General features: G+C 37.6%; 1 protein-coding gene and 1 long non-coding RNA gene across 8 annotated transcripts in view; one reads left to right on the plus strand and one right to left on the minus strand.

Annotated features, from left to right (window-relative positions):
* Positions 1-27,718, minus strand: part of LAMA2 (laminin subunit alpha 2) — a 603,913-nt gene that overhangs the window by 20,830 nt on the left and 555,365 nt on the right. For 5 of the 7 annotated variants that reach the window (XM_036871360.1, XM_036871357.1, XM_036871359.1 and 2 more), the window contains 7 exons: positions 25,006-25,144; positions 22,928-22,939; positions 19,594-19,714; positions 16,943-17,119; positions 13,159-13,307; positions 8,378-8,554; positions 7,966-8,134 (listed from right to left, as the gene is read on the minus strand). In XM_036871360.1, coding sequence (XP_036727255.1) covers positions 7,966-8,134; positions 8,378-8,554; positions 13,159-13,307; positions 16,943-17,119; positions 19,594-19,714; positions 22,928-22,939; positions 25,006-25,144 — 944 coding nt within the window. The remainder of the gene's footprint in view (positions 1-7,965; positions 8,135-8,377; positions 8,555-13,158; positions 13,308-16,942; positions 17,120-19,593; positions 19,715-22,927; positions 22,940-25,005; positions 25,145-27,718) is intronic. The other 2 variants (XM_036871358.1, XM_036871364.1) reach the window with 1 other exon arrangement.
* LOC118905089 lies at positions 224-4,900 on the plus strand. Its single transcript, XR_005022158.1, has 3 exons — positions 224-467; positions 2,096-2,235; positions 3,570-4,900. It is a non-coding gene; the product is annotated as an uncharacterized LOC118905089 (long non-coding RNA).

The raw sequence follows: 27,718 nt of genomic DNA on the forward strand, positions 1-27,718 counted from the left end.
CAGGGTGTACCTTGGAGATGACTCATCAGCGCACAGGAAATTTTTACTTGATGAGGAAAAGCCCTGCCCTCTTTTCTCTTGAGCTTAGTCAAATGGAGCACTCTGCCACAGCAGGTAAAAAGCTTTAAGTGTTTTGAAATGCTGTAAAATTGGGCTTTATGGAAGTATTTCCCTTCTTGCTTCCCAGGAGATGGTCAGTTACAAAGAGCAGACTGTGGCTGAAATTCACAGAGATATGCAAAAACCCAGCGGGTAGAACAGGAACATGCTATTTATTCACGCAGCTGAATGGGCCTCTCTTGGAATCAACGTGTGGCACCTTTCTTATTACCCTGACTGCAAAAAGAGCCCAAATGGAAAGGCCTTGGTAGCTTAATGTCTCAGCCTTCAATGATGCTATTAATAGAACTGGGATCGTTTATCAACCTCTCACGATATTTCCTGTAGAGAGGACCATCACAACACACGTAAGTAGCCTGTAGTCCTCCTCAGAAATCTCGAAGAGAATCCAACCTGCTGGGAGTCCATCAGGGGCAGAATTTAGCTAAAATATCTCTAAACCCTCAGCTCTGAAAACTGAGGGATGGAAAAGGTCACTGGATGTGGAGGAATTAGGGAACTATAATGTGTAGCCTAAAAGGAAACCACCAGCAGGTTATTTCCATGTTACTGTTAACACTGTCTAGTGGCTACATATATACGTTAATATAAAACAACTTTTCTAATGTAATTTTTAAAATTATCAAAATGGTTATTGTTAAGAGTAGGTCTTTTATTGGTAGCAGCTATTTGTCGTGGAGACCCTTTGTCTTTACATGTTTTGGGCATTGTGGCCTGAACACCATGCTAACCTTGCTTGCTGGTAGACTGGACACGTGATTTCCAACACTGGTCTTGAGCTGAGCAGCTCTGCTACACGTTGTCAGATTTTCTAGATGAAAGAGGCCCTGCTTACATTGTTTTAGAAAAACCTTTGACTTTGTAAGGGTCCTGTTTGTTTAGAAGCGTTACATGGTACACCCACTTGAAATTTAGGAAGAGCGGTGCTACCCGGAGAGGCTTCTGCTTCACTTTTACAGCAGGTGGATCCTGAGAAGCAGGTGGAAACAGTGGCTAATAAAACCGTGTTCTTAGATTGGCCAGTTTTATAGAAGAGAGTGATAACAAATGCATCACTCCATTAGGTAAACTCAAAGTATAACGCCGTTATGTAAGTTCATTGTTCTTTAAGGACATCCGAGTTGACATTTACTGTCATCAATTTGCAATGGGATGGATATTATGGAAACAGTTTAAATAAACTGTCTATCAATCAATCACCTTCCTTTATAAAACTGGCAGTTGAAAGAGGACAGAGAGGCTCCAGTGTAAGAGGATTTTCTGTGTATCATCTATCTACTTTAGGATTTAAATGGGAAGACAATTCTCCAACAGTGTCTAATCTGGTAATGTTTTTGGTGCAAGCCTAGATGTCTCCTTTCACTTGGTTAAGGGGAGGCGGGATGGATTGTGTCTGCTTTGCATCACTTTCCCATGGGTGGATCTGAAACCAGGCCCGACATTCCCAGCAGGTTTGCCTGTTATGCCTCCTCTTCCTCATCCCTCACACCCCTCAGAGGGTGGACCACCTCACCTGGCCACTCAAGCAGCTCTTTTCCTTCTAATAGCATTTTAAAGAGGGACCATGTGAGATGGAATAGAAAATGCCCCAAGGTTTGCATGAGAATAAAATGATCTTGTCATTAAGGACATTTTCAACCCTGCTTCCCATAGAAATCTGAGATAAGAGGAAGGGTCTTCTAATGAGGTAATTTTAAGGAACCTTTAAAGAATGGCTGTTGAAAGATGAATCGTCCTCCTCCAAGCCAGTGTGAGCTCGAGGGGAGGCATCGTCTTTATGGATGTGGTACATGACCTGTGTTATTTTGGAAACACTGATCTCTGAAATGTGTTAAAACAATAATACAAATAGCAGCGGCTCATCAATCTCAGCATGTTACAATCCTGCCACCTTGTGGGGACTCTTTAAAGTACATATGGGGGAAAACAGGAGAGGACAGGATGTGCTTGCTCCTTATTTGTCTCTGCTTGGCAGGTGACAAGATGTGGGCAGACGAGAGGGGAGTCTAAATGTGGCCCTGCACCTGTTGGTGAGAACAAGGACACGGCTGGAGAGGATTCTGAAGGAAGCCATGCCGCCCATAGCCATGTTTAGGCAAGTGGGTAGAGCCGCAGGTTAGTAATGGAGCTTAACATTTTCACCTTCATACTGTTAATTAATTTCAGATCAGAATAGAGCATGGTCATTTCCGACTGCTGATTGTTGGCTGACATTTGGAAATGAGTTATTGGATTCAGGATGGCATACGATTGGAGGATAAGCATTCCTTGACTCTAGATTGGCGCAGAGTAGAGACTTCAGTTGCATTGATCAAAACTGGCATCTCTGTTCTTGAAAGCACCAAATGATGAATGATATAAAAATTGCATCATTGGAGTCTAATCTGCAAAAATACTGATTCACTATGCTGTACACCTGAAAATAATGTAATATTGTAACTCAACTATACTTCAATACAAAATTAATTTAAAATAGCATCATTTTCTTCTTTCATGAGTCAAAAATCCTCTAACAAATGTGGGCTAAAATGACATCTGCGAAGTTGGGTGCTTCTTTGTGATGCTCTTCTTTCGGCATGAGTACTAAGCGGAAGATACTTTTTACGGCACTGACTTTAATATTCTGAAATACAAAATCCCTATTCAAGCTGTTTACTGAGAAACTGAGTTATGTTAACTCCCTGCACATAAGCTTTTTTGCTAAGTAGTGGGCATTTGCTAACTCCCTGCATATAAGCTTTTTTGCTAAGTAGTGGGCATTTGTGGTACTATTTATTTACACACTAATGCCTGAACAGTAATTCTTTGCAGTATGGAAAATGTATGTTTCCCCTTTAAATACATATCAGTATCCAACTGATTTATCCTTTGGCCGGGACTGTACTTAAGCTTTTAAAGTCACAGCATTCAATCTGCTGGAGGAAGAGCTTTCTTTTGCTCTGTTCTTTCCTTCTCTGCTCACTTCTTTCCCCCAACTCCCCAGGAGCCCTGAACAGCACAGGGACTCTTCATGGCTGTTTATGCTGCTCTTCTTAGTTATTCACATTTTAAAATGTGAAGTTCAAAGTTCAACTTTCCAATAAACTTCAAGTAAAAAAAACCCAAAAGACGTGCAGCCAGCTCACTGTATACAAATCCACACAGGCCATGCTGGTTGTAAAGACTTGGTATAAACGCCGTATATACCTGCTGAGAACCTGTCACATTTTGACAATTTTCTGTAATACTAGAAGTCCACACTCTTAATCCCTCCCGTCCTCCACGAGAAATAGCCACAAATATAACATGTAGAAATGTTTTATCCAGCTCTAAATGGGCTGAAGAATAAAAGTATAAAGAGAAGACAGGCTACCACACTATCAAATGAGATAATACGCATAAAATATGCTCTCTGATCTATGATGTTCTGGCATGTATTAATAATAGGATTGACATAATCCATTTCACAGGCTTTCTCAAGATGCTCTTAAATTGCCCTGGAGGAGAGTGAATGTCGTCCTGTTGCTGTAAGTTGCTGGTGGGGAGGGGTACGATGGCATGAAGAAGAAAATGAAAGGAACTGAGAATAGGAGAGGGTTTCTGTCAACTGTGCTAGAACAAATAAGAAACATATAGATGATAGGTAGTTCCCACTTCTGGAATTAATGTGTAAGTCTTAATTCTTAGATTCTTAAAATTCTGAATTCTGATTTTAAAAAAAGAAAAGAAAATGGTGAGAATTGAAAATGATAGGAGACTTGAGAGAGAATAACCATATCGTGTTGGAGTTTGTTTAAAAAGGAATGCTCGCCCTCCTTTTCCTAGCGCTGGATCTCACCCTAACAGTGTGAAAGGTTAAACGAACTAGTTCCCTTAGAAGAATGATGGAGTGTTACTGTGAGCCAGGCATGGTGCTGGGTGCTTTGCATACAATGTATAATTTAGTCCATGATAATCCTCAGGGTAGATATTATTCTCATTTTTCAGTGAGTTTACTTACATTTAGAGAGGACAGTAAGTTATTCAGTGAGCCCCCCTGAGTTCACTGAGTAAAGGTAGGTGGGTTATACCAAGACAGGCAGGCAGACCCGTATCGTGGATAACTTGGATTAAAGACCCAGTTTATTCCCTCAGTGACTCTCAACGCAAAGGAGCTGAGAGGGGATCACGCACCATGTCCCTCTTCCCCAGTGAAGAAATCAGCTATATAACTGGATGTTGTGGAGGAATCAAGGTTGAAAGACCGCTGCTTTTAATTTATCTTTTTAAACATTTATGAAAGCAAAACACGTTTAAGAATGTTTTTTGAAATGTTGAAAATCATCTCTGGACCATATACCTCTGCTGTTAGCATCTGATGCATTTCTTGGAAAGGTTTTTCTTATGCATTTTTCTAGCTATTGATATAGACATGATAATGTAGTATACAGAGTTTTATATCCTGTTTGTTTTCCCCACTTAACATAATGTCATAAGTATGTCATCCTCAATTTATATTGTTTCAATTGAAAGATTTTAAGTATAAGAGTAGAGTATGGTGGCGTATTAAAATTTGCATTTTATGGACCTGTTCTCACACTTCTAGGTACCACTACCCATTTTGTTGGGATGGAGTTTAACGGTGTCCCCTGCCATGCTTCTAATTTCCAGTCTTGGAAGCTAGCAGGTTGTGTTTGCAGCCCATATTGGCATTTATCCTGACTGACCTCTACACATATTTGCTTACTGTGTTATTTATGTTAATGTCTACTTTCTCGAATATGGCTCTCAGTCAGTTTCTCTTTCTCTGGTAGGCTCTTAATAAATATTTGTCATAAAATAAATGTCATAAATGTCTTATTCATCTTTGCATTTAGTAGCCTTTTAATAAATATTTGTCATGAAATAAATTGTCAAACCTTTAAGTAACCTTTAAAAAGCAGACACTTCTCTCCACACACACACACAAAAAATAAAGAATGAAGATAAGGGAAAGAAATCAGATTAAAAGAGGAGATATGTATGGTTTCATGATCTGAAACTCTGAAAATACAGTACAGCCCAACAGAGATGAAAAATTCTAAAATATGTAATTTTGACCACATAGTCATAAATAATTATAATGTTCGAGATCTGATGTTCTATGAGTCTTTCTTTCTATACCAATGCACGGGACTGCTACTCAACCTCTCTTTTGCTTTTGTCTTATGTACTAAGTGGAATGCTCTTTTTTGGAGAAGTTAAAACATATACTGCTGAGAGAAAATGGAAACTGGAATAAGAACAGAAGGTTATAAGAAAACTTAAATGAGTTAAAATCTCCAGTCCAGATGGGAAAGTACCTTTGTTTTCGGAAAAAGGGAAAAAATGTGATCTCTAGAAACCACAGAAGGATATGCTTGAGACCTCCTATAAAACAAAGTTTGTGTTTTAGAAACACAACTAAGAAAAGAAAGGTGCTCACTGAGGACCAGCAGGGTTATTCACCAATAAACCAGACCAATTCAATGTGGACTGGCTGAGGGACCTGATTCAAGAGAAGTTCAAGTGATACAAAGGCCCTCAAGGTTTTGGTTGACCGAATATGGTACCTAATGATGAACTAATGGCATGATCCATCCGTGTAAAACATTAAAACATTCCCAGGTGTATTAGTAGAATATGCTGACAGACAGACCAGTGAAAGGAGGAACTCTGCTGTTCTCTGAACTGGGCACTCCATTTTGAGTAGTATGGTCTATTCTAGGTGCCATATTTTGAAAGAGATATTTCAAATGTAAGAATATTATCATCAGTGTGAATATGGGAATTAGAAATTAAGAATTAAGAAGAATGCTTGCGATAATGGAATATTCAGCCTGGGAAAGGAGAACACTTTTAGCTGTTTTCAAATGCTTGAAGGGGTGTTAGAGAAGATATAATGTGTTTGGCTACAGAAACACAATCATTACGTAGAGGTTATAGGGATGCAGTTTTACTTCATTATAACCGATGGCTTTCTAACAACTAGAGCCTGCCTCATCATAACACTGGAAAATCCTTGTCAATGGAATGTTCAAGCAAAGGCTGTAAGTCCACATCAAGTATCATATAAAAAGATTCATGTATTAAGATGGTGATTGGACCAGCTGGTCTCTAGGGCTTCTGCTAATTACAATTTACAATTCTAAGTCAGTTGTTCAGAATTTAGGATCCACTTTCCTATAGAATCCAAATGGACATTTGGATCCGAGGTCAAAAACGTTTATTTTAACCATGGTGTTTTTAAATTCTTCGGTTGAAAACACTTTCCTGAGTCCAGGGAACAAATATGAGGGATAACAGTCTAGAGAACAGTACATGAGGCAGAAGGGACGGAGGATCATTAGCCTTCCCTTTGCTGGGGGAAAGCGAGCATAAGGCCACATTATGAAAGAGCTAAGGAAACATTCCAAAATCTACGTGGCAGATCTCAGTGAGGTCTTAGGAGAAAATCAACTCCTTGAACTAATCCCCACATGACTGACAGCCTTTCACTTGCTAGCTGTGCTGTGTGATTGATTGCAGGTGTTTTCTTCTGTGAATTGGGGCTAATAATACTTCCAATGATATAAATAAACATAAATAAAACAATTAATAGCTTGTGAGAATCAAATGAAATAATGGGTATATAGTGCCCGGCAGAATACTGGACACATACTATATAGTTACTTAGTAAATGCAGGGATTCCTCACAGTATCTATGTGTGTGTGCCTCTTCCACTTTTCAAAGAACTTCCACATACATTACCTCATTTGATTCTTACAATAATCCCATCGGCAGGCAAGGTAGGTGTAATATCCACATTTTACAGAGAAGGAAATGATGCTTGGAATAAATGGCCAGTTTTCCTAAAAGATGATTATTTGGCTTCACAAAGGGTTGCAGTGATAAGGAACCAGATTGTATAATCAGACCCACTGGATCAAAATTCCTATCCTGTCACTTACTGGCCGTGTCTGGGTGTATTACTTAGGCTAGCTAATTCTTATTAACTCAACTAAAAATGGGATGATGGTATATAGGTGTATATTTTACACAGCTGTTAGGAAAATGACAATAATATTGAATGGAAATTGTTAAAAAGCAGTCATTATGATCATTACTGTATAGTAATTATGCCATTTATTAAATGCTTAGTATATGCTAGGGGTTTAACAAACATTTTTTTTAAATCCTCATAATGACTCTTTGATATATGTGTCATTAGTATACTCACTGTACAGATGAGGAAACTGAGGGGAATAGATTAGCCAAGTAGCTTTCCCACATTCATACAGATGGTAGGTTAGAGTGCTGGGATTTGAACCCAGGCAGTCTGACTCTGGAACCCACACTCTAATCAAGGATATACTACCTCCCGTGCTATGAAATATTTTGTGTGTGTCTCTCTGTCACACAAACACATATGCACATACACATGTAATCATATTAGACATGCACATTTGCATGATGTTTAGAAACAATTTTAATTATGTGTTACTGGTTTTAAAGAACAGAATACCAAATTGTATGCATGGTATGAGATCTACTATGTAAAATGCAAATAAAAGGGGCTGAAAATCAATATGGTTGCCTCTGTGTGGTGCTATGGTAGGTGGGTTTTATTCTTGATTCTGTAGACATTTCTGTGCTAACTTTTCAACTGAAAACACGTGCCGTTTTATAAACAGGAAAATTAAAGGAGAACAGATATATAAAAGAAAGTAATCCAAGGAAGATGTAAGGAGAAAAGGTTTTCACAGACAGGTGACCCTTCCTCTAATTCTAGCAGTAGAGTATACTAGATATCCTGAATAACCTTTGTTCTGAAAATGACTAAAAATCACAGGGTTAAAATGAGAAAGCGATGGGATATAAACACTTACATGTGCCAGAACTGGGGTGGGTGCAGGTACGGCTGGGGTGGGAACTGGCTCTGGCTGGATAACTGTTTCAGCTGGAACTGCTCCTTCTTCATCCTCAGGTGGTTTCGGATGGGCACAGCGACCGATGTCTGCATTTTTGAAGGATACAGGCTGTGCAAAGTCCATAGGGCTAAGGGAATATAATTAAAATTCAATACTTTCTCCTATTTTTCATTGTCCTGCTTCCTTACCATGACATCAAATTTCCCCTTTCCCATTTTAAAGGTCATCAGTGCAATTAAAAAAAAAAAAATCTAACTTGAAGATCTTCACTGTTTCCTTCCCCCTATGGTTTTGGATAGTGTAGATGCAACAGTGATGCTCATACCAAAAAAAAAAAAAAAAAAAAAAATTAGTAACGAGATTCACTTACACAGAGTTTATAACAAGGTTCCATATACAGCCTTCAAAAGGAGGAATATTTCTGAGTGGGGAAGGTTGAAATTCAGTTGGAGCACCCCCGACGAAAAGCTTTTTAACTTCTATCGCCTGTTCTATTGTCAGATTTTGCACATGCCTTCTGTCTTCATCAACTTGAACAGTAAAGATGCTGATGAAACATTGAAAATAAACAAGTATAAAACACACAACGTCCAACACAACCGGAAATCCAACTCTCTTTCCTGCCACCCCGCACCCCTCCTTCCTGAAGCTTTTAAGAGAGCCAAGTTTGATGATTAGGGATTCGACACTAAGCAAACAGTACTGTTTCTCAGGATCTCGTCCCTCTGCCTCCCTTGTAAACTTTCCTTGAGAGTTTCCGGAAACAAGGCAATGGTGCAGCTGCAACACTAGCCTCTGGTGGTGGTTGACAACAGCAGCCTTACACGTGACCCTGTGGAGCAGAGGCTTCTGTAAGGGGCAGTAATGTCTAATCGCAGGAGGCTCAGTCGGTTTAGCACAGCATGGGGTCACGTTTTGTGTAGCTCTGTATTTCTTGCTTTGTGCTAGCTGTTATCTTCTTGCTGGGGAACAAACTGTACTCCTGAGAGCTTAGATTGCAGGAATCAACAGCAAACACTTACAGGATGTTTTATAAAGAATGTAGCTGCTGGCTTTTGAATAGAAGTGGCAGGCCAGAATACCATGCTAACTGTTCTCGGCAATGATTTTCCTTAGTGGCGGTTTCATTAATTTCCCTAATTTGCTTATGAGAGATAACTCACACATTACTAATTGAGCACCTCATGCTACTTATTCACTCTGTGGATCCTGGGGCAAAGAATCAGGAGACAAAGAGTTCTGCTGATGAAAATGACCAAAAGCATTTTCTCTTTTGTTCTAGAAGCAGGTTTTAAACTTTAGTCCCAATAGTCAGCATGGGGCTCTTAGTCATAAGTGTTAGTCAATAGCCCAAGGATCATGAGCGGATTACTGAAAACTTATTTCACATCTGGCAAGAAAACCCTAAGCACTTAGGTGGAAAACTCAGTTCTAAAATGCCATTTTACTTGATTTAGAAAGAAGAAAAACCACATGTAGAATTAGAAACAATAAACTAGCGCAAAGATGCTCTGAAATGGCACTGAACAACTGGCCCACTTTGGGACAATTCAAATGTAAGAGAATAAGACAAAGAATAGATATTGTTGTGGCTCAAAATGTCATTATTCAGGAGGTGTAGAGGGAGCAGGTTGGGTTTAGTTTCAAAGGCAAAATAGGGGAAATGATACATTGATGTTTTGCCGGACTCTGGGCCAAGGACCATAGCAATGGTCCTTTCTTACTGGATCATAGGGTGGAGATGTAGAATGAGCCTGAGCTTTCAGAAGGAACAGACTGGAATTAAGCACTAGTATGGAAGCTCACTAGCTGTGTGACCTTGGGCCAGTTATTTAATCTTGCTCAGTCTCATTTCATTCATTTATAAAATGAGGATAAGAACACCTATTTCAAACCATGGAAAGCATTAACTAAGGCATTGCACTGAGTCTGTACTACTTAATAAGGGCACTGCTAGAAGACTATAGCTGAATCCAGTTTCCATTTTACATCCTAGGAGCATCAAATCTAGGTCATTTATTTAGTTCTTTGTAAATAGGGGTATTACCTACATGTCCTCTCTGATTCTGGTGCACTTCCTTTCTAAAAAGTATTTATTCAAAAACTCTTTACTGTGGACCTACTATGTGCAAAAAGCATTATCAGAATCATTACATTACTATTAGTATTGTGATAGGTCAGCTGAATTTCCTTAAGATTTCAATAGTTGATTCTTGAAGTTTTATAATTAAATATTTTATTACTTAAATTCTATTTCTTAATTTGTATGGAATATTGATCAAAGATTTTTTTCAAACCACCACCAAATGAACTGCGTACATGGTAAAAGATATTAAGAGAAGTGCCCTGATATTTGCAATTTACACGAGAAACAAAATCTGAAATTTTTTAAATTGATGGTAAGAAAGAAATATTTGGGTTGCAGTGTCCAAACCAGGGTCCCTTTCTGGAAACCTCAAATTACTCCTGAAATATTTGCTACCACTTTCTGGTCTTTAACCTAATTCTGTACGTGTGTGAAGAATGCTTTCACGTAGGAGAATACCTACTTGCCTAAACGTCTACTCCAGGCTCTTAGGGTTTACTGTTTTCGTCCAGTTAGAACTACTGGCCACTGAGGTGGACTCCAGGTGGAAGGTCAGAGGGCCAAGCAGTTATAAAAGGCAGAGGTCACTGGAGAACTAGGAAATTAGATACCAAAGTGAAGGGAGTGAAATTTTTGCAGAGGAAGGGGTAGAAAAGGAGAGAGAATGTGGGAGGAGGGGTAAAGAGAGGCAGAGAGGGAGAGAAAAGGGCAAGAGTAATATTGAAAAGTTTGCCTCTCTATTTGGTAAAAATCTATTGATTTTATGAGGTGGTATTAATGGTATTAAAATTGCCATCTTATCCAGAGTTTTAAGAAAAGAAATTGACATTTATGGTCTAAACAGTGTTGGAAGAAAGCAAATATTTCCAAGTTAATAGGAGTATCATAATCAACATGAAGTAATACAAATCTCTGAGGTCACAAAAAGGGTAAGACTAAATAGCGGGTGAGCACAGATGGGGGTGTTAAAGTCAAGTATATCTGGGATATACTTTAAATCCTGCCTCTGTTATTTACTAGCTATGTGATTTTGGGCAAATTAGTTAATATATCCTCATCTGTGATGAAAGGATATTAATACAGATCTCACACACATTTAGAATGACTCAAGGACATAATCTTTGTTTACTATTTGACACAGAGCATGCCATAGAATTGAAAGGAAGCATTAAAATATGTTTCTGGGAGATGTTCTTAGGGTCATTAGTGATCTCTAGTTAATCAGTTAATTGAGGTGCTCGCCTAAAGGATAGGTGATGATTGTTTTTTGACCTCAGAGTGCTGAATGAGACATTATGGTGCAAATGAGTTCTTGCTTTGCCACAGACTGCAGTGACAACCCACTAATATGTCCAATACATTATCCTTTAATTAACAGCGAATAGTAAAACTGTTTGTTTATATGGCCAATTAACTGAACGACCAGTTTTCAGGGGATGTACTATACACTGGGCTTAATCAAATAAAGGTTGGATTGATGGCCAACAGCTGTGGAGCTGGCATAATAAAATACCCTTCTTGAAGAGACACCTGTTAAAAGGACACCTTAGCATAACATCATAATGCACTTGAGAATGTCAGAATCCTTTCTCTACAAAATAACATATTTGGATGATTTTTTGGTCAACGATATTTGTCAGATCTGCATTTGCTTCTTGAAGTTATTTAAAATTTAAAGACTTTAGAAAGTCTTTCCTACAATGAGAAGGACTAACATTTGGCAAAGGACCTGAAATCTAGTCTAGAAGACATGTAAAATCAGTATTCTAGAGCATTCCCTAAGATTCAAATGAGAAAATTCAGTTTGCATTTCTCTTCAGAGACCATGACTGCAATATGTGCCTATAAGATTAGTAAAAGTTCTTAGTTTGTCCAAATATTGATCCCTCATTTGTCTTAATCATGGTTTCTAAACATCTCAGTTAGAAGATACTCTGCAAGAAGGCTTAGTATCATTTCATCCCACAACCTAATGCTCTGTGTAATAGAAAAACATGAACCAAGGAGAGCTTCGTCACTTACTTAGAAGACAAGGCATTCTTATTACTTATTTAAACTGTTATCCACACAAGAGGATGATTAGAAAATGGAGGTCTTTAAGTACAGAATAACATCTGCTTACTTGAACTTTTGCTACACATTCATACTGTTGTTGTGTTTAAAAGTATTCTCTGTGTTTTGAGGTTTCATCAGATTTGATTTCCAGGTCTCTTCTATGTCTTCAGTCTAATAAATGGATTGTGGGTCTGGAGGTCTGAAGTCTCTGGGTTTCTGTTTTCTTTTTCTCTAATTGTTCGTCTAAGTTCATTACCTCTCTGAGTTGTCATACAACATTTTGATGAAAAAAAAAAACCAAATGACTTCCCCAGTAAAGTAAGTATGAAGTACTGTAGCATTCTGAAGAAATGAGAAATCAGCTTATAACACTAATAAGCAATTCCCTGACTCAGGGCTGGGAAGCAGGTGCTCTGGTGGATCTGCAGAAAGGCAGCCTCCGTGCACGGATGGCAAGACGGCAGCCTTCTCCCTTCCCTCTCTCAACTCTGTTCCCTCACGGAGCCGCCCCGCAGGGACCCAGCACACCTTGGCGGGGGGTGGGGGAGGTGAGGGCCGGGGACGAGGCATGCGCAGAACCGTGCTCCATGGGTCCTGCAGCCGCGGCCGCGCTTGTATCTGTGACGGATTTTTAAGCAGCTGCCATAACTGCTTTGGAACCTGAATGAAACAGCAGCTGCCAAAGGCTGGTATGCCCTACTTGAGAAGAGAGTATCTGAGAGGTGAGGAGGGAGAGAGTTTTCTTATCTACGCTTCAGAGGATGCATTTGGTTTTTCCAAAGGTGGAGAGGAGAGCCACCTAGCATAAAAACGTTAAGAACAAGACTCCTAAGGGTCAAGGGAAATGAGGTTCCCGAAGTATGAAATATAAAGAAGATGAAATTAAACTACTTGATAGTTTTGCAATGCATCGTATGTCCATGCACACAAAGGTCCAGTAAAGGACTAAGGCGAGCAAAGGAGTTCGCGTTAGTTATGACAGTACAGTCAGTCGTTAGGACTATTGTTACCCTCTAGCTCTCTCTACATGAACAGAATGTTCTCTCCCGTCGTGAAACAGACTCGGCTCTGGTTTGACGGCAATTTTCCTCATTGTTCGTGCCCCTGTGGAGAGATGCACTTCCAGACGACCCTTGTTCAGGAATATCGCATAATAGGCCTGCAATAGCAAATGGTCATTGAAGATTAAAGAGGAGTCTCATCTATGACTTAGCTTAGTTCCCTGACAGAACTGCGTATTCATCCGCTCTGAGATCTTACCTGAGAAGTTAAGACTCAGTATTTTCTTAAAAAGAGTATTTAAAGCAGCTGGAAATAGCTTTTTAATCATTTACCATTTTTGCTTGTTAGATGATGTGGAAAGTGGAGGTAGTAACATAGCAGTCTCTGCAAAGCAGATTTGCAATGCTGAAAGGAACAGTTGTGCTGGCACTGGGCTTCTAACTCACAAAACCCATCAGGAAATAAAGGGTGTCAATAAAATCCCTCTCCCTTGTATTCACAAACGGACAGCTAGCTTCTGGAAATGAGGTCTGACTCCCAACCTCACGGCATTTTGAGTGTTTAGATTTCAATTCGTTCTCGGGGCTGGTGGATAGATTGCTATCAACATGCAACTTGTCTCCCAGATTTAGAATAGAAGGAAGACAATTTTTCATCCACAAACAGGACTGCTTTCTTTTTGCTACTGTTACTATAGAAACAGTATGCTTTTGAGATCAGTTTATGAACCCCAGGGAGCTTGAACGCAGTCCTTCTCCCCAAAGCTGACGCTACGCTTGCTGCCTTTCTTGTGGAGCAGGGGGGTGGCACCTGATACACGGTGATCACTTGGTCCTCTGCGAGTCACCTGAGGTAGTGGAGATGGTTTCATTCGAACATCATAACGTCTCCAATAACTTACAAAATCGTCTATGCCGCGGCGTGTCCAACACAAAATGGCCAGAGGATCTGGATTAGTGCTTGCCATTCATCAAAAGGGGCAACTGCCATCTACTCAATTAAAATTTTTTTAGCTGGCTGAGTTCTCAAACCCCTTTAGCAGAACATAATCACAAATGACCCTATGGGTATCAAAACTGGTAGCTTTGAAAAATAAAGTATGTCATTTAACCAGTATTGATTCTACAACAGACATGAACTATTTAACATTGTTTCCTCTTTCAGATAGCATTGACAATGAGATCTTAAAAATTAGATACTCATTATCATTAAAATGTTGAAACATTAACATGTTATTTCTAATTTACTTTGTACTATAGTGCTTAATATTTTCTCATTTTACTTGTTTTAATGGGAACATGTTTTATTTTAAGAACTATCCTTAAATCTGATGACTCAAGTCCATTCATTTAGTTCTGATGAGGAGAAATCTGAAAACGATGGGTGGTGCTTAACTATTTGACTGTGACCTAGGAAACACATATCCTTTAGTGAAACCTATTTCAGAACGTTTGATCTGGCCCTCTTATTATAACTAGCTTATCATTTGTAGCAGTGAGAAAATAATTTTATTTTTATGATTAAAAGATAAAGGCTTTAAGAGAACAGTTATATTTTATATTTATTCAGTGCTTATGCATAGTAAAAAATGAGATAAAATACCACTTTTTCTCCCTCTACTCTTCAAAAAATATTTTTTGGTTTTTTTTCTTCCCAAAGAAATCCTTTTCTTCCCTGAGGTCAAAGGTTATCCTTTTATATTTTCTTCTAAACTTTTAAAACTTTTTTCCTTTCATATGTAAGGCTTTAATTCATTGGGAATTTATTTTTCTGTCTGGCATGAAGTAGAAATTAGTTCATTTTTTTCTATATGGATAAGCAATTGCCCCAGAATCATCCACTGAAAGGGCCACTTTTTCCCTAATGATGTGCAATGCCACCTATTGCCAAATGTTGTTTCCATCTATACTTGGCTCTCTATTCTGTTCCACTGACACAGAGTTATCCGTGAATTAACACCATACTCCCATGATTCAAAACTCTAGCTTCTAATGTGCTGATATCTGCTAGGACAGTCCACCAACTTATTCTTCTATTTCAGGAGTTTCTTGGGCTTTCGATCTTTGATATAAATTTTAGAATTAGCTTGTCCTGATTTACAAAAAGATAAGGTGGTATTTTCATTGAAGGTGAATCTACATATCACTTTGTGGAGAACTGATATATTTTTAACACTGAGTCTTTCCATTAACATGTTGACTTTAATAAGTAGTCTGATGTAATTTTTCAGTAAGATTTTAAATTTTTTCCATATAGGTCTTACATTTGTTTTGTTATATTTATTCTTAAATTATATACTTGTTCTTGTACTATATTTACTTGTTCTTTTGTTATCGTATTGGCTAAGACCGATACAGTGATAATATTCATCTTTTCTTGGGCTTGATTTCATAGAAAATGTTTATAATGTTTTCCTATCAAGAAGCCCCATCCTGTTCTTAGTTTACCAAGTCTTTTTTGTTTGTTTGTTTTTAATCAGGAATGGTTGTTAAGTTTTACCAAAAGTTTTCTCTGCATTTATCAAAATGATTCTATGATTTTAGGTTTTCTAATATCAAGCCACCTTTGTATTCCTGAGATATTGCAAATTACTCATGGTAATGCATCTTTGGATTTTATTTGCCAATACAGCTGACCTTTGAACAACACGGGGCGCTGACCCTCCGCACAGTCAAAAATCTGAGTATAAATTATAGTCAGCCCTCCCTATACGCAGTTCCTCCGTATCAGATGTTCTGCATTCTCAGTTTCAACCAACCTCGGATCGTGTGGTACTGTTGTATTTACTATTGAATAAAACCCGTGTATATCTGGACCTGTGCACTTCAAACTTGTGTTGTTCAAGGGTCAACCATATTTTGTTTAGTGTTTATTTTTTTTGTGGGGGAAGAAAATAGTATTATTATATGACTACCCATTACTAAGTTTTAAATGCTAAAAGTGATTTAAAAAAACATAATCACAAACAACACAACCTGATTTACAAGAATGCATGCATATTTAAGGCTATATTTGTAAAGCACTCTGTGCTTTGGCCATGGCATACTGGTAATTCCTAAGCACCCCTTCACTGAGAAAAATGAGATTAAATGGAAAAATGTATATCTTTAAAAATGTGATTGAAAGTATTGGAGGAATATCCATGCAGTAAAGAGTTATGGTGCCTAGATCAGGACAACTAAGAGACAGCTTTTAACAGAATCAAATGGCTAGGGGGTATGAAAACTAAAGCTCACAACCCTACAAAGCAGACACTGTGCAGGCTTTATTTTAATGTCGCTAGTGTCCATGCCTGTGTTGGTTGTGTTCTCTTCACCTTCTCCTGCCCAGGTCCATTCTCTGCCTTCTCTCTGTCCAGAGAGGGTGCAGCAGGTTAGGCTCCAACAGACTGTATCACATTAGCTAGTGAAAATGGGAAACTGATCCTAAAAAAATTTAAATTTAAATTTAAATGTAAGGGACTCCATCTGGTTATCTACAGATCTGGTAGGAAATTGGACTTAGAGAGAAGATTAACACAATGTGAATGTATTTTATGCTTTCTCTCTTTATATATGCAAAACCCATATGAAATATGGATGTAAGTACAAGTGTGTCTGCACCTAGAACTGACCAACAGGAAAATCCTAGTGGAGATAATTGTCCTAAGAAGATGATAGTGGAAATAAATGATGCAAATCAAAAAATATAAAAACAATTTATAAACTGTAAATGCTTCACCTGAGTCTCTATAAAATAATTATTTTATATAAGCATTAGGGAAAATGCATTATTAGCTAGGTGTGAGGGTACCTGTCCAGTTTGCCTTCGTTTTCTCCTAGGTGGCGCTGGTGTCCCTCCACTTCCCAAGAGAATAATACCAGACTCATTCTTGGTGCTGAAGGACAGGTTGATTTCTGTTCCTACATCAATAGGCACAGGGGACAGCTCTACAAAACCAGGCTTCGGGAAGCTAACTGTGTAAACGTTCTTTGGGTAAAAGGAAAGAAGGGAAGAAAGCATTAGAAATGAACATTTAAATTAATTTCTCCATCTCACTCACCCTCCTCAATGCACTCAACGTTACTATGAAATACAGTGTCATTTTAGAACACATAAAAACCCACAGTTACATGGAGAGCTTAAGAGCAACTAAAGAAATATTATTTCTAGCTGTAACTGAATTTTCTGAGCAGTTTGAGTTAAAATAAAAATTGGAGCCTCTGCTTTTATTCTAGAACTTTTGATTTGAAATATAAAAGATTATCACTGACAGGTAACATTTTCTTTTGGTTTAAATCTGTCTTGCTAAGTCTCCCTTGAAAACTCTCTAATGGATCCCTGGAATACCATCTACCAACTAATTGCTTATGTTTTATAGCTGAGTCTGACCATGGTCTCTGTCTGCATTCTTCCTCAGTGAAGAGCCCAAGGTAAAGATGTCCGCTGCTCTCAAGTATATAAGGACACTCTAGCGGAATTTTTAAAAAATCAGATACAATCTATATCTTAAAAATAAATAAACCAAATAGTTCTTAGTCTAGGTTTCTTCTCAGAATGAAAGTAGTGTCATTGTCCTTGCTGATAATAAAATTAAAACAGTAACATTTTAAACGGTAACAAAGTGCAAAAGGGAGAAAGTAAAAATCACCCCCATTCCAAAGCTGTGTAGAAGCATATAGCTTTTTCTAATCCATTCATTCACGCATGCATGCATGCATGTTTTCGTTCACTCATTTTATCTTTTACACCTTGCCCTCTTGCTCTCTCCTCCTGTCTATATTTAAACTGAATCATGACAGGCACGTTCATTTGTAACTTCTCTTTCTCACTTCACATGTGGAGGACATCTCTGTCAGTAAACACAGATCTCATCATCACTTTTAATAGCAGGAGGTCATTCCACTGTATGACTGTGCTAGGACTTATTTAAGCACGCCCATGGAGTTGGGCATTTAGAGTGCTTAAAACATTCATTTAAAAAGCCCTGGATTTGGCTGGAGTGAAAACAAGGAATCCTTTAATGCAGGTTATTTTCCTCCACAGTGTTTCAGGCCCAGTTAAATGTGTTGTAAAATGTACAATCTGTTTTTGATTCCAATCTTCAGATCACAGAATTCTGGATACTTCAGATAAAACTACTGTGCAGACTTTTCAATATTTATCAAATATTGAACTTTCTGCATCATATTTTAGTTGCAAATAATTCCCAGTTATTGAAAAGTGCCTTTACAGAATCATCATTTCCACACATACAGGCTATTCATTTTCTGGACAGTTTTCCATCCTCATGTATATATCTTTTGCATGTGGATGAGAGTTAGGCTTTGGAAGATTAAAACTCTGAGTAAAAAGAGGCTAGTATGGATTCTTAGCGATTCGATTCTGTATGTACTTCCTTTTTCCTCATTCCCAAGCTTCTCAGGGTGGATGTCTATGGCTAATTCCAACTTGGAGACTGTATAACTAGGCACAGTGAAGACCCTGAAAGTTCTGTTTCAGTCTTTAAACCTCATGGCGATTTACTTTTTCTTTTTCCCCAAATCCCTTCATCTCCTATCACAATGCTTTAACATAATCTTAATTGGAGGAAGCAGCTAAAATGAATAGTTGTGTCACATCAGGGTAATTAAAAATTTGTAAGTATGATATATTTAACATTTTCTTTTTAAACAAACTCATCACTTTTAGAATTCCCATAAAACTTTTACTAATATTTGCTGATGACTGTTGTATCTTGTTTACAGATATAATAAGAGAGCAGAGCTGTGACCGGTGTTCCTCTCTCCTATGGGTCAGCCTCTACTGAAGAGTCAGTGCAAAATAGTCAAGGGGTATCAGGAAGCTTCTGGGCTGCTTTGGCAATAAAGAAATGATACTGAAGATACCTGGTAACAGGGGACTTTGCAGTCCCGTCAAAGCCAAGTCTTTGTAGATGGTTCCCACTATGTGCCATTTTCAAAGAAAAGGAGGTTTGACTTCTAAGCTGTGAACAAGATTCTATGCACTAATGATCATGGTGTAAACTATTACTTGCTATTTGTGTAAACTCCTAACACATTTCAGAAAAATAATTTAAGGCTGCTAATAAAGCTATATCAAATACATGAAGGTAAACTAAATCTAATATAGATGACAAAAATGAGGAAAAGAGAAAAGTAGTGTGGGAAAGGAAGAAGCAACCAGAGAAGAGATTAATATTAAAAATACATGCTATGAAGTGCTGTACATGTGGGAAACCGGTTCACAATTTGGGGTCTCTATAATACTGTTCTCCTAAGTTCAGTTGATCATGAAAACTTACAGAAGTACTTCAATCTTGCTTTATTATTTATGCATAGCTAAGACTAGGGTCAGTAGGAATTTAAAATATATTAACAAGGACTGGTCCCCGTAATAGACCCAACCTAAGTAAGTGAAATCTGATGTGAATGTATTTAGGAAGTCATTAAGAAGAGACCAACCTCCAGTGAACATCCTTTGGTAACACCAACATAATCAGGGCTGCTAAGTATATTATACGGAGTTCTTGAAATTTCAATATCTTTGAGGCAGCCAGAATATTTCTTCAAATTTACTTCCGGCCTGTTGAAAAGTTAAATGGAAAACAAAAGCAATATCATTAGGGCAATGGCGGTATAGTGTGTGTGCCTAGTGGATGAAAGCCATATGGAGCAAAGTGCTGCACAGGCAGGCACGTCTCTCAGACTGTGCACACGTGCACACACACACCCAGCAAACTATGCTTCCCGAATTTCTGCACAGGCAGGCACGTCTCTCAGACTGTGCACACGCGCACACGTGCACCCAGCAAACTACGCTTCCCGAATTTCTGCACAGGCAGGCACGTCTCTCAGACTGTGCACACGCGCACACGTGCACCCAGCAAACTATGCTTCCCGAATTTCTGCACAAGCAGGCACGTCTCTCAGACTGTGCACACGCGCACACACGCACCCAGCAAACTATGCTTCCCGAATTTCTGCACAGGCAGGCACGTCTCTCAGACTGTGCACACACGCACACATGCACCCAGCAAACTATGCTTCCATTAGCTCCTGGTTGGATAAGTGGATATGAGCACCATCCTGCACAAGGAGTCTTTATGTAGTTCTTCTTCTTCTCCTTTAAAAAAATAATCTCACCTATTGCATTTAAATACAAGGTACAGGAATGAACTGACTTCTTATGAAGTGCTTCATATGCATAATGAAATGTGTTTCTTTTTTTCCAACAAAGGGCAGAACTTGTATGGGACAGCATAATCAAACTACATACCGACAAAGTTAAATAAAATTTTGCTCAAAATTTAAAAAATATCTGCAAACATCGATTTTGAAAAGATAATATTTTCATTGAGACTGTTTTTTGGGGGGTGGTTAGCTGAAGAATAAGATAATGTCATATTTCTCTTTAAAGATTTTAAGTCAAATAAAACCTGAGAAACATTCTTTTGGATTACATAGTCTAAAAAAAAGATCCTTTAAGATTAAGTTTATAGATTGACCCTAAAGTCCTTATCCTGTATTGCAGCAGTAACAAAATAAAGCAACCAAAGTCACGAAACATACATTTAATTTTTCCAATAAGGTTGAAAGTGGCTTCAATACCCAAATGACACTTGAATGTTTACTTTTTGCTCACTACTTCTTAAAAAGGGATAAACATGCTAGCACGTAGTAAGTGCTCAATAAACATAAGCTAGCAGGATGTTAATGGTGATGACACCTCTTTCATCTATAGCAGCACTGTCCAGTAGAACTTTCTGTGATGATGGAAATATTCTTTTCTGCACTGTCCAAATCAGTAATTAGTAGCCATATATGGCTGCTGGCACTTGAAAAGTAGTTTGTGCCAATGAGAAACTGAATTTTTATTGTTATTTATTTATTTATTTATTTTTTTGGCGGCACCATGCGGCATGCAGGATCTTAGTTCCCCGACCCTGGATCAAACCCGTGCTCCCTGCATTGGGAGTATGGAGTCTTAACCACTGGACCACCAGGAAAGTTCCATTTTTAAAAAAATTTTCTTTAAATTTAAATAGCCACTGTGGCTAGTGGTTACCATATTGAGTAATGCAGGTCAACAACAATAGAAAAAGTAATACTTTTTTTTGATGCTAATAAGCAACTCTAAAAACTGTCCAATCAACACCAAGATATTATATTTATTTGGATAATGATTAATTCTCTCCTCACTGTCCCATGGTGGCAGGATTCCTTTTTTTGTCTTAATAAAAAACACATGACATGAGGACAAACAGGTAGGAAAGCAAATCAGACCCTGGGAGTTTGTATCAGGTGATTTATGTCATGCTGGGTATTTGTTCTATTTGTTTCTCTCTCTCTGGGACTGTTTTATTTTCTTTGATCATTTCCACTTGTTCCAAAGGTCTTCCCCTTCTGTTCAGTCAGCTGGTCATTACAAAAAACATGCCAACTAGAGAGTGAGAATCTTGTTTATATTCTTCTTGTATAAAGTGAAGGAAATGGGTGAACTTCATTCTCAGTGTTCATTTGCTTCCATGTTCGCTTAGAGGAAGACTGATTTATCACAAGTTTCTCAGAGGTCTTATCAATAAAATAAATCACTCCTACAAGTTATGCACTTCATTGTTTCAGGGAAATACAAAGAATCATTTCAAAACACAATGATTTAGCAAGCTCGACATTATGAAAATCACAGGGTATAAGTAATCACATATGGTGATCAGATTCCTAATGAAAACCGCAGGCCACTGTTTCCTCTGTTTGCCTCAGAGGCAAAATTACAAAGCTACACAATGTCATTCCAGAGTTTTATTAGCATATATTTTCACTGAAAGCCAGCCTCTGCTTTTTAGCCGTCTCAGCAAACAGCACTTGATTGGTCTTATAACTGTATCGTGATTAAACAACTTGGATTGTTTTTTACACACTTTCATTTCTATATAGTCTAGTTTCTGGTATTAAAAGTCTAGACTTTGCTTTAAAAATTTCTTGTATCAGCTCAGCTTCATTATGTCCTTTCGGGAAATTTGGCACCATTAGGTTTTGAAATACCAAAACACTCAGCTGTAGCTCTAGCCAGGGTTTGATCAGCCACTTACAGAGGCTGCTGCTTACAACTTCCACGCTAAAACCTCCTGCCTACAAATAGGAACTGAAATGCTCCTGAGAAGCTAGGCTGACTGTCCGCAAGCTTCCTCGTCATTCATGCAAACACTTGTTTTACATATAGTATTTCCAGAGAAATACTGACTCCATAGCTAAACTCTAAATAAACATGGCAAGAAAGCAGCAGCTTTGTCAAGAGGTGCAAGGGCCATGTTAACGCTTGCATATTTGCAGCCTTGCAAAAAGCAACCAGGAGGTAGTACGCGTTTGGGAGCACAGGTTGATTGTTGGGCAGACAGTACGGTACCTGGGAGACCAGAGTCTGAGGTTCAACCCAAGAGACCAGTTTGTTCCCCAGAACTAGATTTCGCCCATAAACCTGGCCAGCTGCCCTTAGCGTGTGCTGCTGCATGTGTGCACCTGGCGGCGCTGTGCGTGGGCGGTTGAACAAATAAGCAGAGCGACTTTGTCATCACGGCTGGTGAACAAGTCAAATTGCAGTGATGGTGGGTAAGCAGCAGCATTTTTGTAAGCAAAGGGCAGCATGAGAACTATCTCAGAATGCATTACTTGTTCGTGAAATGTACTGTGAATAAAGCTGCATAGGTGTCACTCCGCTTCTGCATCACTGCTTTATCTAAGAAGCCACATTTACCCAACCCATGCACTTGAAGAAGGCATGCATAAATTTAAATTTTACCTTGCTTTCATACTAGGTCAAAGGGAAGAGAAAGAAAATGATTTACTTATAATTGCATTTTCATTTAGTAAAACAACAGACTTTAATCATAAATCTTTTAAAAAAGAAAGCATTTCATAGAGATCTACAAAGGAAAGGAATATAAAACACCAACAGAAAAGAAAACAGACATATACCCTTGACTACAGTGAAAATAGAGTCCAACGGTGACCATCTCCCACACTATTCTCTTGGAAATTTTTAATTTTGGAATTGAATTTAAAGCACTCATATTTATCATTCTTACAAATGGGAAAATGCACAAGTGTTGCTATGCTGTAGTGTTCATGAGTAGCCTGTAAGGAGAGCTTATTGCCTCTTTGAACTTAATATACATAAAAATAATTCATGTTCATCACATCTTTTGCACTTTATCATATTAAGATCCTGTTTGTAGGCAAAATTACAGCTAACTATGAATGCATGGCTCCTTGACTAGTCACAAATATATGTCTAAAGATTGTTTTGAAATAATGAGCCATGCCATAGAAATATTATAATTATGAAATGCTGTACTGTGAGAGTAAAAATATCTTGGCAGTAAAGACTCATCAGGTATGTAGTCTGCAAACTAATACATAAACCCATCTCAATGAAGTTAACATATACACTTTTGTAGATAATTCCTAAAAATCACTTTATGGTAATTAAAGCTACATTATCACAGGAATAAATGAAGCCACCTTTGGATAGCCTTATTTTGGCTACATTTAATTCACTCCTAGAGAATTTAGTTAGTGATCTTGCAAAGTAAATCTTAGCCTTGAACAATTTGCTGGATCCCTAGTATTTAAATAGTACCTGAAACATAGTATTGATAGATGCTCATCAAACAGCTGTTGAATGGATAAGTGGATTTTGGAGTAATAACTATGCCACTATTCAAATACATTTAATCTGCAATGATTTTTCTGACCAGACACTTTAAATCTATATTCCTAATACAAATGCAATATCATGTAGGCGAATGCAGAGCCAGTTTATCTGCACCATTAAAGCTTATCAACTTATACCCTTGATAGACTGGTAACTGGACAGGTGCCTGGTTTACGAGTTTAGATACAGAGAGGAGCAAACCTCAGTCTGCATACTCGCTATCATAAAATGATACTGAATTTCCACTGCTCATTTGAGAAATATGAAAATAATTGACCACCGTACTTTTCAGTTATTCTGAGACCCTTCCTATCGTAATGTGTTTTTTTAGAGTAGAAACACCTAGACAGGACTTTTGCAACCGTCAAAAGCTAACAAACTAAACAAAACAAAAATTAAAAACATGGTGGTCTGTATTTATAGTAAACTCTTACGGGTTAGCCAAATCAATTCATCCCATTCTAATTAGATTTAATTAATATTTATTGAGCACCAAATACTCTATAACTTGTATTTCTTATAAGTTTGTTTTATAACAAGAAGCAAACTAATTAAATACCACATGAAATATTTTCTGACACTTTTTAGTTACTTCTATTAATTTTTTGAACTAGTTAAACTGCGAGTTAAATATATCTCCCTATCTGCTCTCTAAAAAACATACGTGAAATTTTAAAAAATGTTGACATGGGCACGAGAATAACTAATACCACTTTAGCATCAGGCATATGGAAAAGTTCCAATACTATTATCATGCTTGTGCTTAGCCATAAAATAGGTTATACTCACAGTGCCCTGGAACACTGACTAATTTTCAGAACACTAAGCAATGTCAGTGCACCATTATCTCCAGTGAATGTGCAAGGAGAAAGGCAATTACATTCAACTCCAGTTTCCACCTTTAATAACTTTTATAATTCTTTTCATCCGGTGACTGCAAGGGAAACAGTAATTCCCATCCATCTCTTCAACAAAGATATCAAATTAATCTTTAGTTTTTAAGTCCTGGTGTTATTGTAACATGCAACATGAATTTTTAGATTAGGCCTTTCTGCAACTAAAGGTTATGACATTCCTGTTGTAATTAAACTTCACAACTCTAGTGAGCATAGTGGCCATTAAATTAAAACTTAATCCTTAGCTCTAAATATACACCAAATTACCTCAAATTTCTCAGTGTTGGCAGACCACCAAAATATATTTTGTCATCTGCTTTCAAGTCAAGACCGAAGTTGTTTCCAGGAGATGAAGTTGCTATGTTCTCCTCCTGGTTAGTATCTATATCTACAATTGATATGTTGGCTGCAAAGGAAAGAGAAAGTTTCACTTTTTATTTGTGCAATACCAACCACATCTATATCATCACTGTTCCTTCAGGATAAATTTACTTTAATTCTCAAATTAACATTGACTTTCTCAAGCACATATACTATATACAGCTATTTAATAATTGCAGAAACAACAATAACATCAATAAATACATTGTTAAACGATCCACAAAGAAAGCATGAAAATAATAGCCTGAACACCAGTGAAGGCAAACTAATCAAGATGAAAGAAAGAAGTGTAGATGGACAGCAGAGAACCCGTTGACATAGTTTTCCATAATATAGATAGTTAGAAAATAGAGTAAGATAATTAACTAATGCTAAGATAAATATCTAATTAGAAATTAGATTAGTAATTAGAAATATACAGAATTTGTGGTTCCTTCTGTAAATTTCAGTATCCACAGAAGTACTGGGGTTTAAGCTCATCCACAAAGTGATGTGGATGAGATGGCTGTGCACAGAAGTGGAGAGATGGGAATGTTTGTTTTGCAAGATGATGGGATCCACATCCATTGTAAATTACATTTTAGTTGGGGGCTGCTCAGTGTTTTGAGAGAGGTACAGTCTTCATGCCTTATTGCTTTTCTCTCAGGTCTCTAAAGGTTCTTCCAGTATGACGAGGATAAGAATTCAGAAATAGAAAGGAAAAAGGAAAAAAGAGAGGCTCTTCTCTGTTTAAACTGCTTTGTTCAGAGAGCAGATGGGAACACTTTATCTCATTGATTTTACCCTCTTCATTCTTAAAAGTCAAGCTAGGCTCCTTCTGAATTATGTGCTTTCTCACCATAATATTTGTCTAGGCCCAGCCTTTAACTGCTAAATATATTTTGGATCCTTGATGCATATTGAGGCATTGGTTCATTAACATGACAAATTTGGCCTCTAAATCTTTGCCTGATATAAGATCTGAATTAGCAAGGGTCTAAAAATGGCCACTTGAACCAATGGATTATAAGGGCATTTCTAAATGTTTATTCTTTGGAACACTAGTTTCTTGGATGTTCCTGGGTCAAGTAAATATGACAATCACTGGGTTAAGCAAAATTAAACATATGTCTTAATTTTATGGCTGCCTATATCTTTCAACATGCTAATATGTAACGTGATGCTCCAAAAGAGGGACACAGAGCACGAAGTATTTCCCAAATTTGTTTGACCCTGGAACATTATTATTTTCTCTCAACTCATCATCTTTTAGAAGAGTGTTCTTTGAAAAATAAAAGAACTATCAAACCTGAAAATTCCATTGTAATCTGTAGTCCTTCCATTTCAAAAGAAGTATTTTCAATAAAACCAAACATAATTGCCTTATAAAAAATGTCCAAAATAAAATACCTAAACCTATTAACACCTCAAATCCTCAAAGCAGAATTTTGTAAAAATAAACAAACAAAAAATACCTCAAAAATAAGTTCCCAATTAAAAAAATATTCAGCAAGCTAAGATTTAAAAAATTAATTACTTTCTAGCACATATTAATTTCATACACACATATCTTTTTGACCAGACTAGTGGCTGAAATAAAAAAGATTTATGAAACTGTTTTCCAAACTTTTCCATACATATTCTTTTTTATCCAGATCAGCAAAGAAGTTTTCATATAGGGCTGTTGACTGGAACATGAAAATAGCCTTTTTTTCTACAGACCTGGTATGTATTTTAATGGTGTCTGTGAAAATGAGATTCTTTCTCTATCACAGGCAAGCCAGAGACTGGAGGTAGCTTTCCTTCTTATCCCTGAGTGAATATATGCATTTTTAGAAATCATTCTAAGAAAAACTGATTAAAAAGCAGAAACACAATTGAACTGAAACTCACTGGCCCAAGTGTTAGCTTCGATAGAGAGACAGAGGATGGCATATTTTTACTGATTTAAAGGAAGGACTCTACCCTATCCTTTATGAGTGATAGCAATGAAGTGGGTTCTGCTATGGAATGCTAACACTTGCTTTTATTTCTTGCCCTAGAAATTATTTCTTCCCTTATAGAATAGCCATTAACATAAAATTTTAGAGTTGATGAGTTCAGACATCATTTATGGGTAAGCAGGGAAATAAGGGTTTTATTAAATACTAGACACAGAGTAGGGGCTTAACAAGTATTTTATAATCAATGCTATAAAGGAGTTGTTATAAAGGAATTGTTTTTACTTTGGTAATTCTTGTCTTTTCTCTCTTAGTCCATTGAAAATCTAAATGATCAATCTTGCATCCATATCAATGCACTTGGGGGGACAGGGAGCACTTCTATTAGTGACTGTGGTTCCACTGTCTCTCAGGGAAGGTGGGGAATCCCTCCTGAAGGAGTGTATTTGAATTTCAAGGGACAGTGCTTTTACAAACTAGCTGAGAATAAAGCAACTAATCTGGTATCTGAAAAGGAGCAATGGTCTTACTCAAATTCCTATCCCACTGTTCCATGGATGCTGATCTTAATGCTAAAATCCACAGTGCCCTCCCTACATCCAAACCCAATGGGGTCCTTTGATCCTTATCTTAATCCATATCTATGCAGTATGTGAGGTTAAAATTTCCATCCTTCTAGA

The sequence above is a fragment of the Balaenoptera musculus genome, chromosome 12, assembly GCF_009873245.2.
Source record: "Balaenoptera musculus isolate JJ_BM4_2016_0621 chromosome 12, mBalMus1.pri.v3, whole genome shotgun sequence".
Taxonomy (NCBI): domain Eukaryota; kingdom Metazoa; phylum Chordata; class Mammalia; order Artiodactyla; family Balaenopteridae; genus Balaenoptera; species Balaenoptera musculus.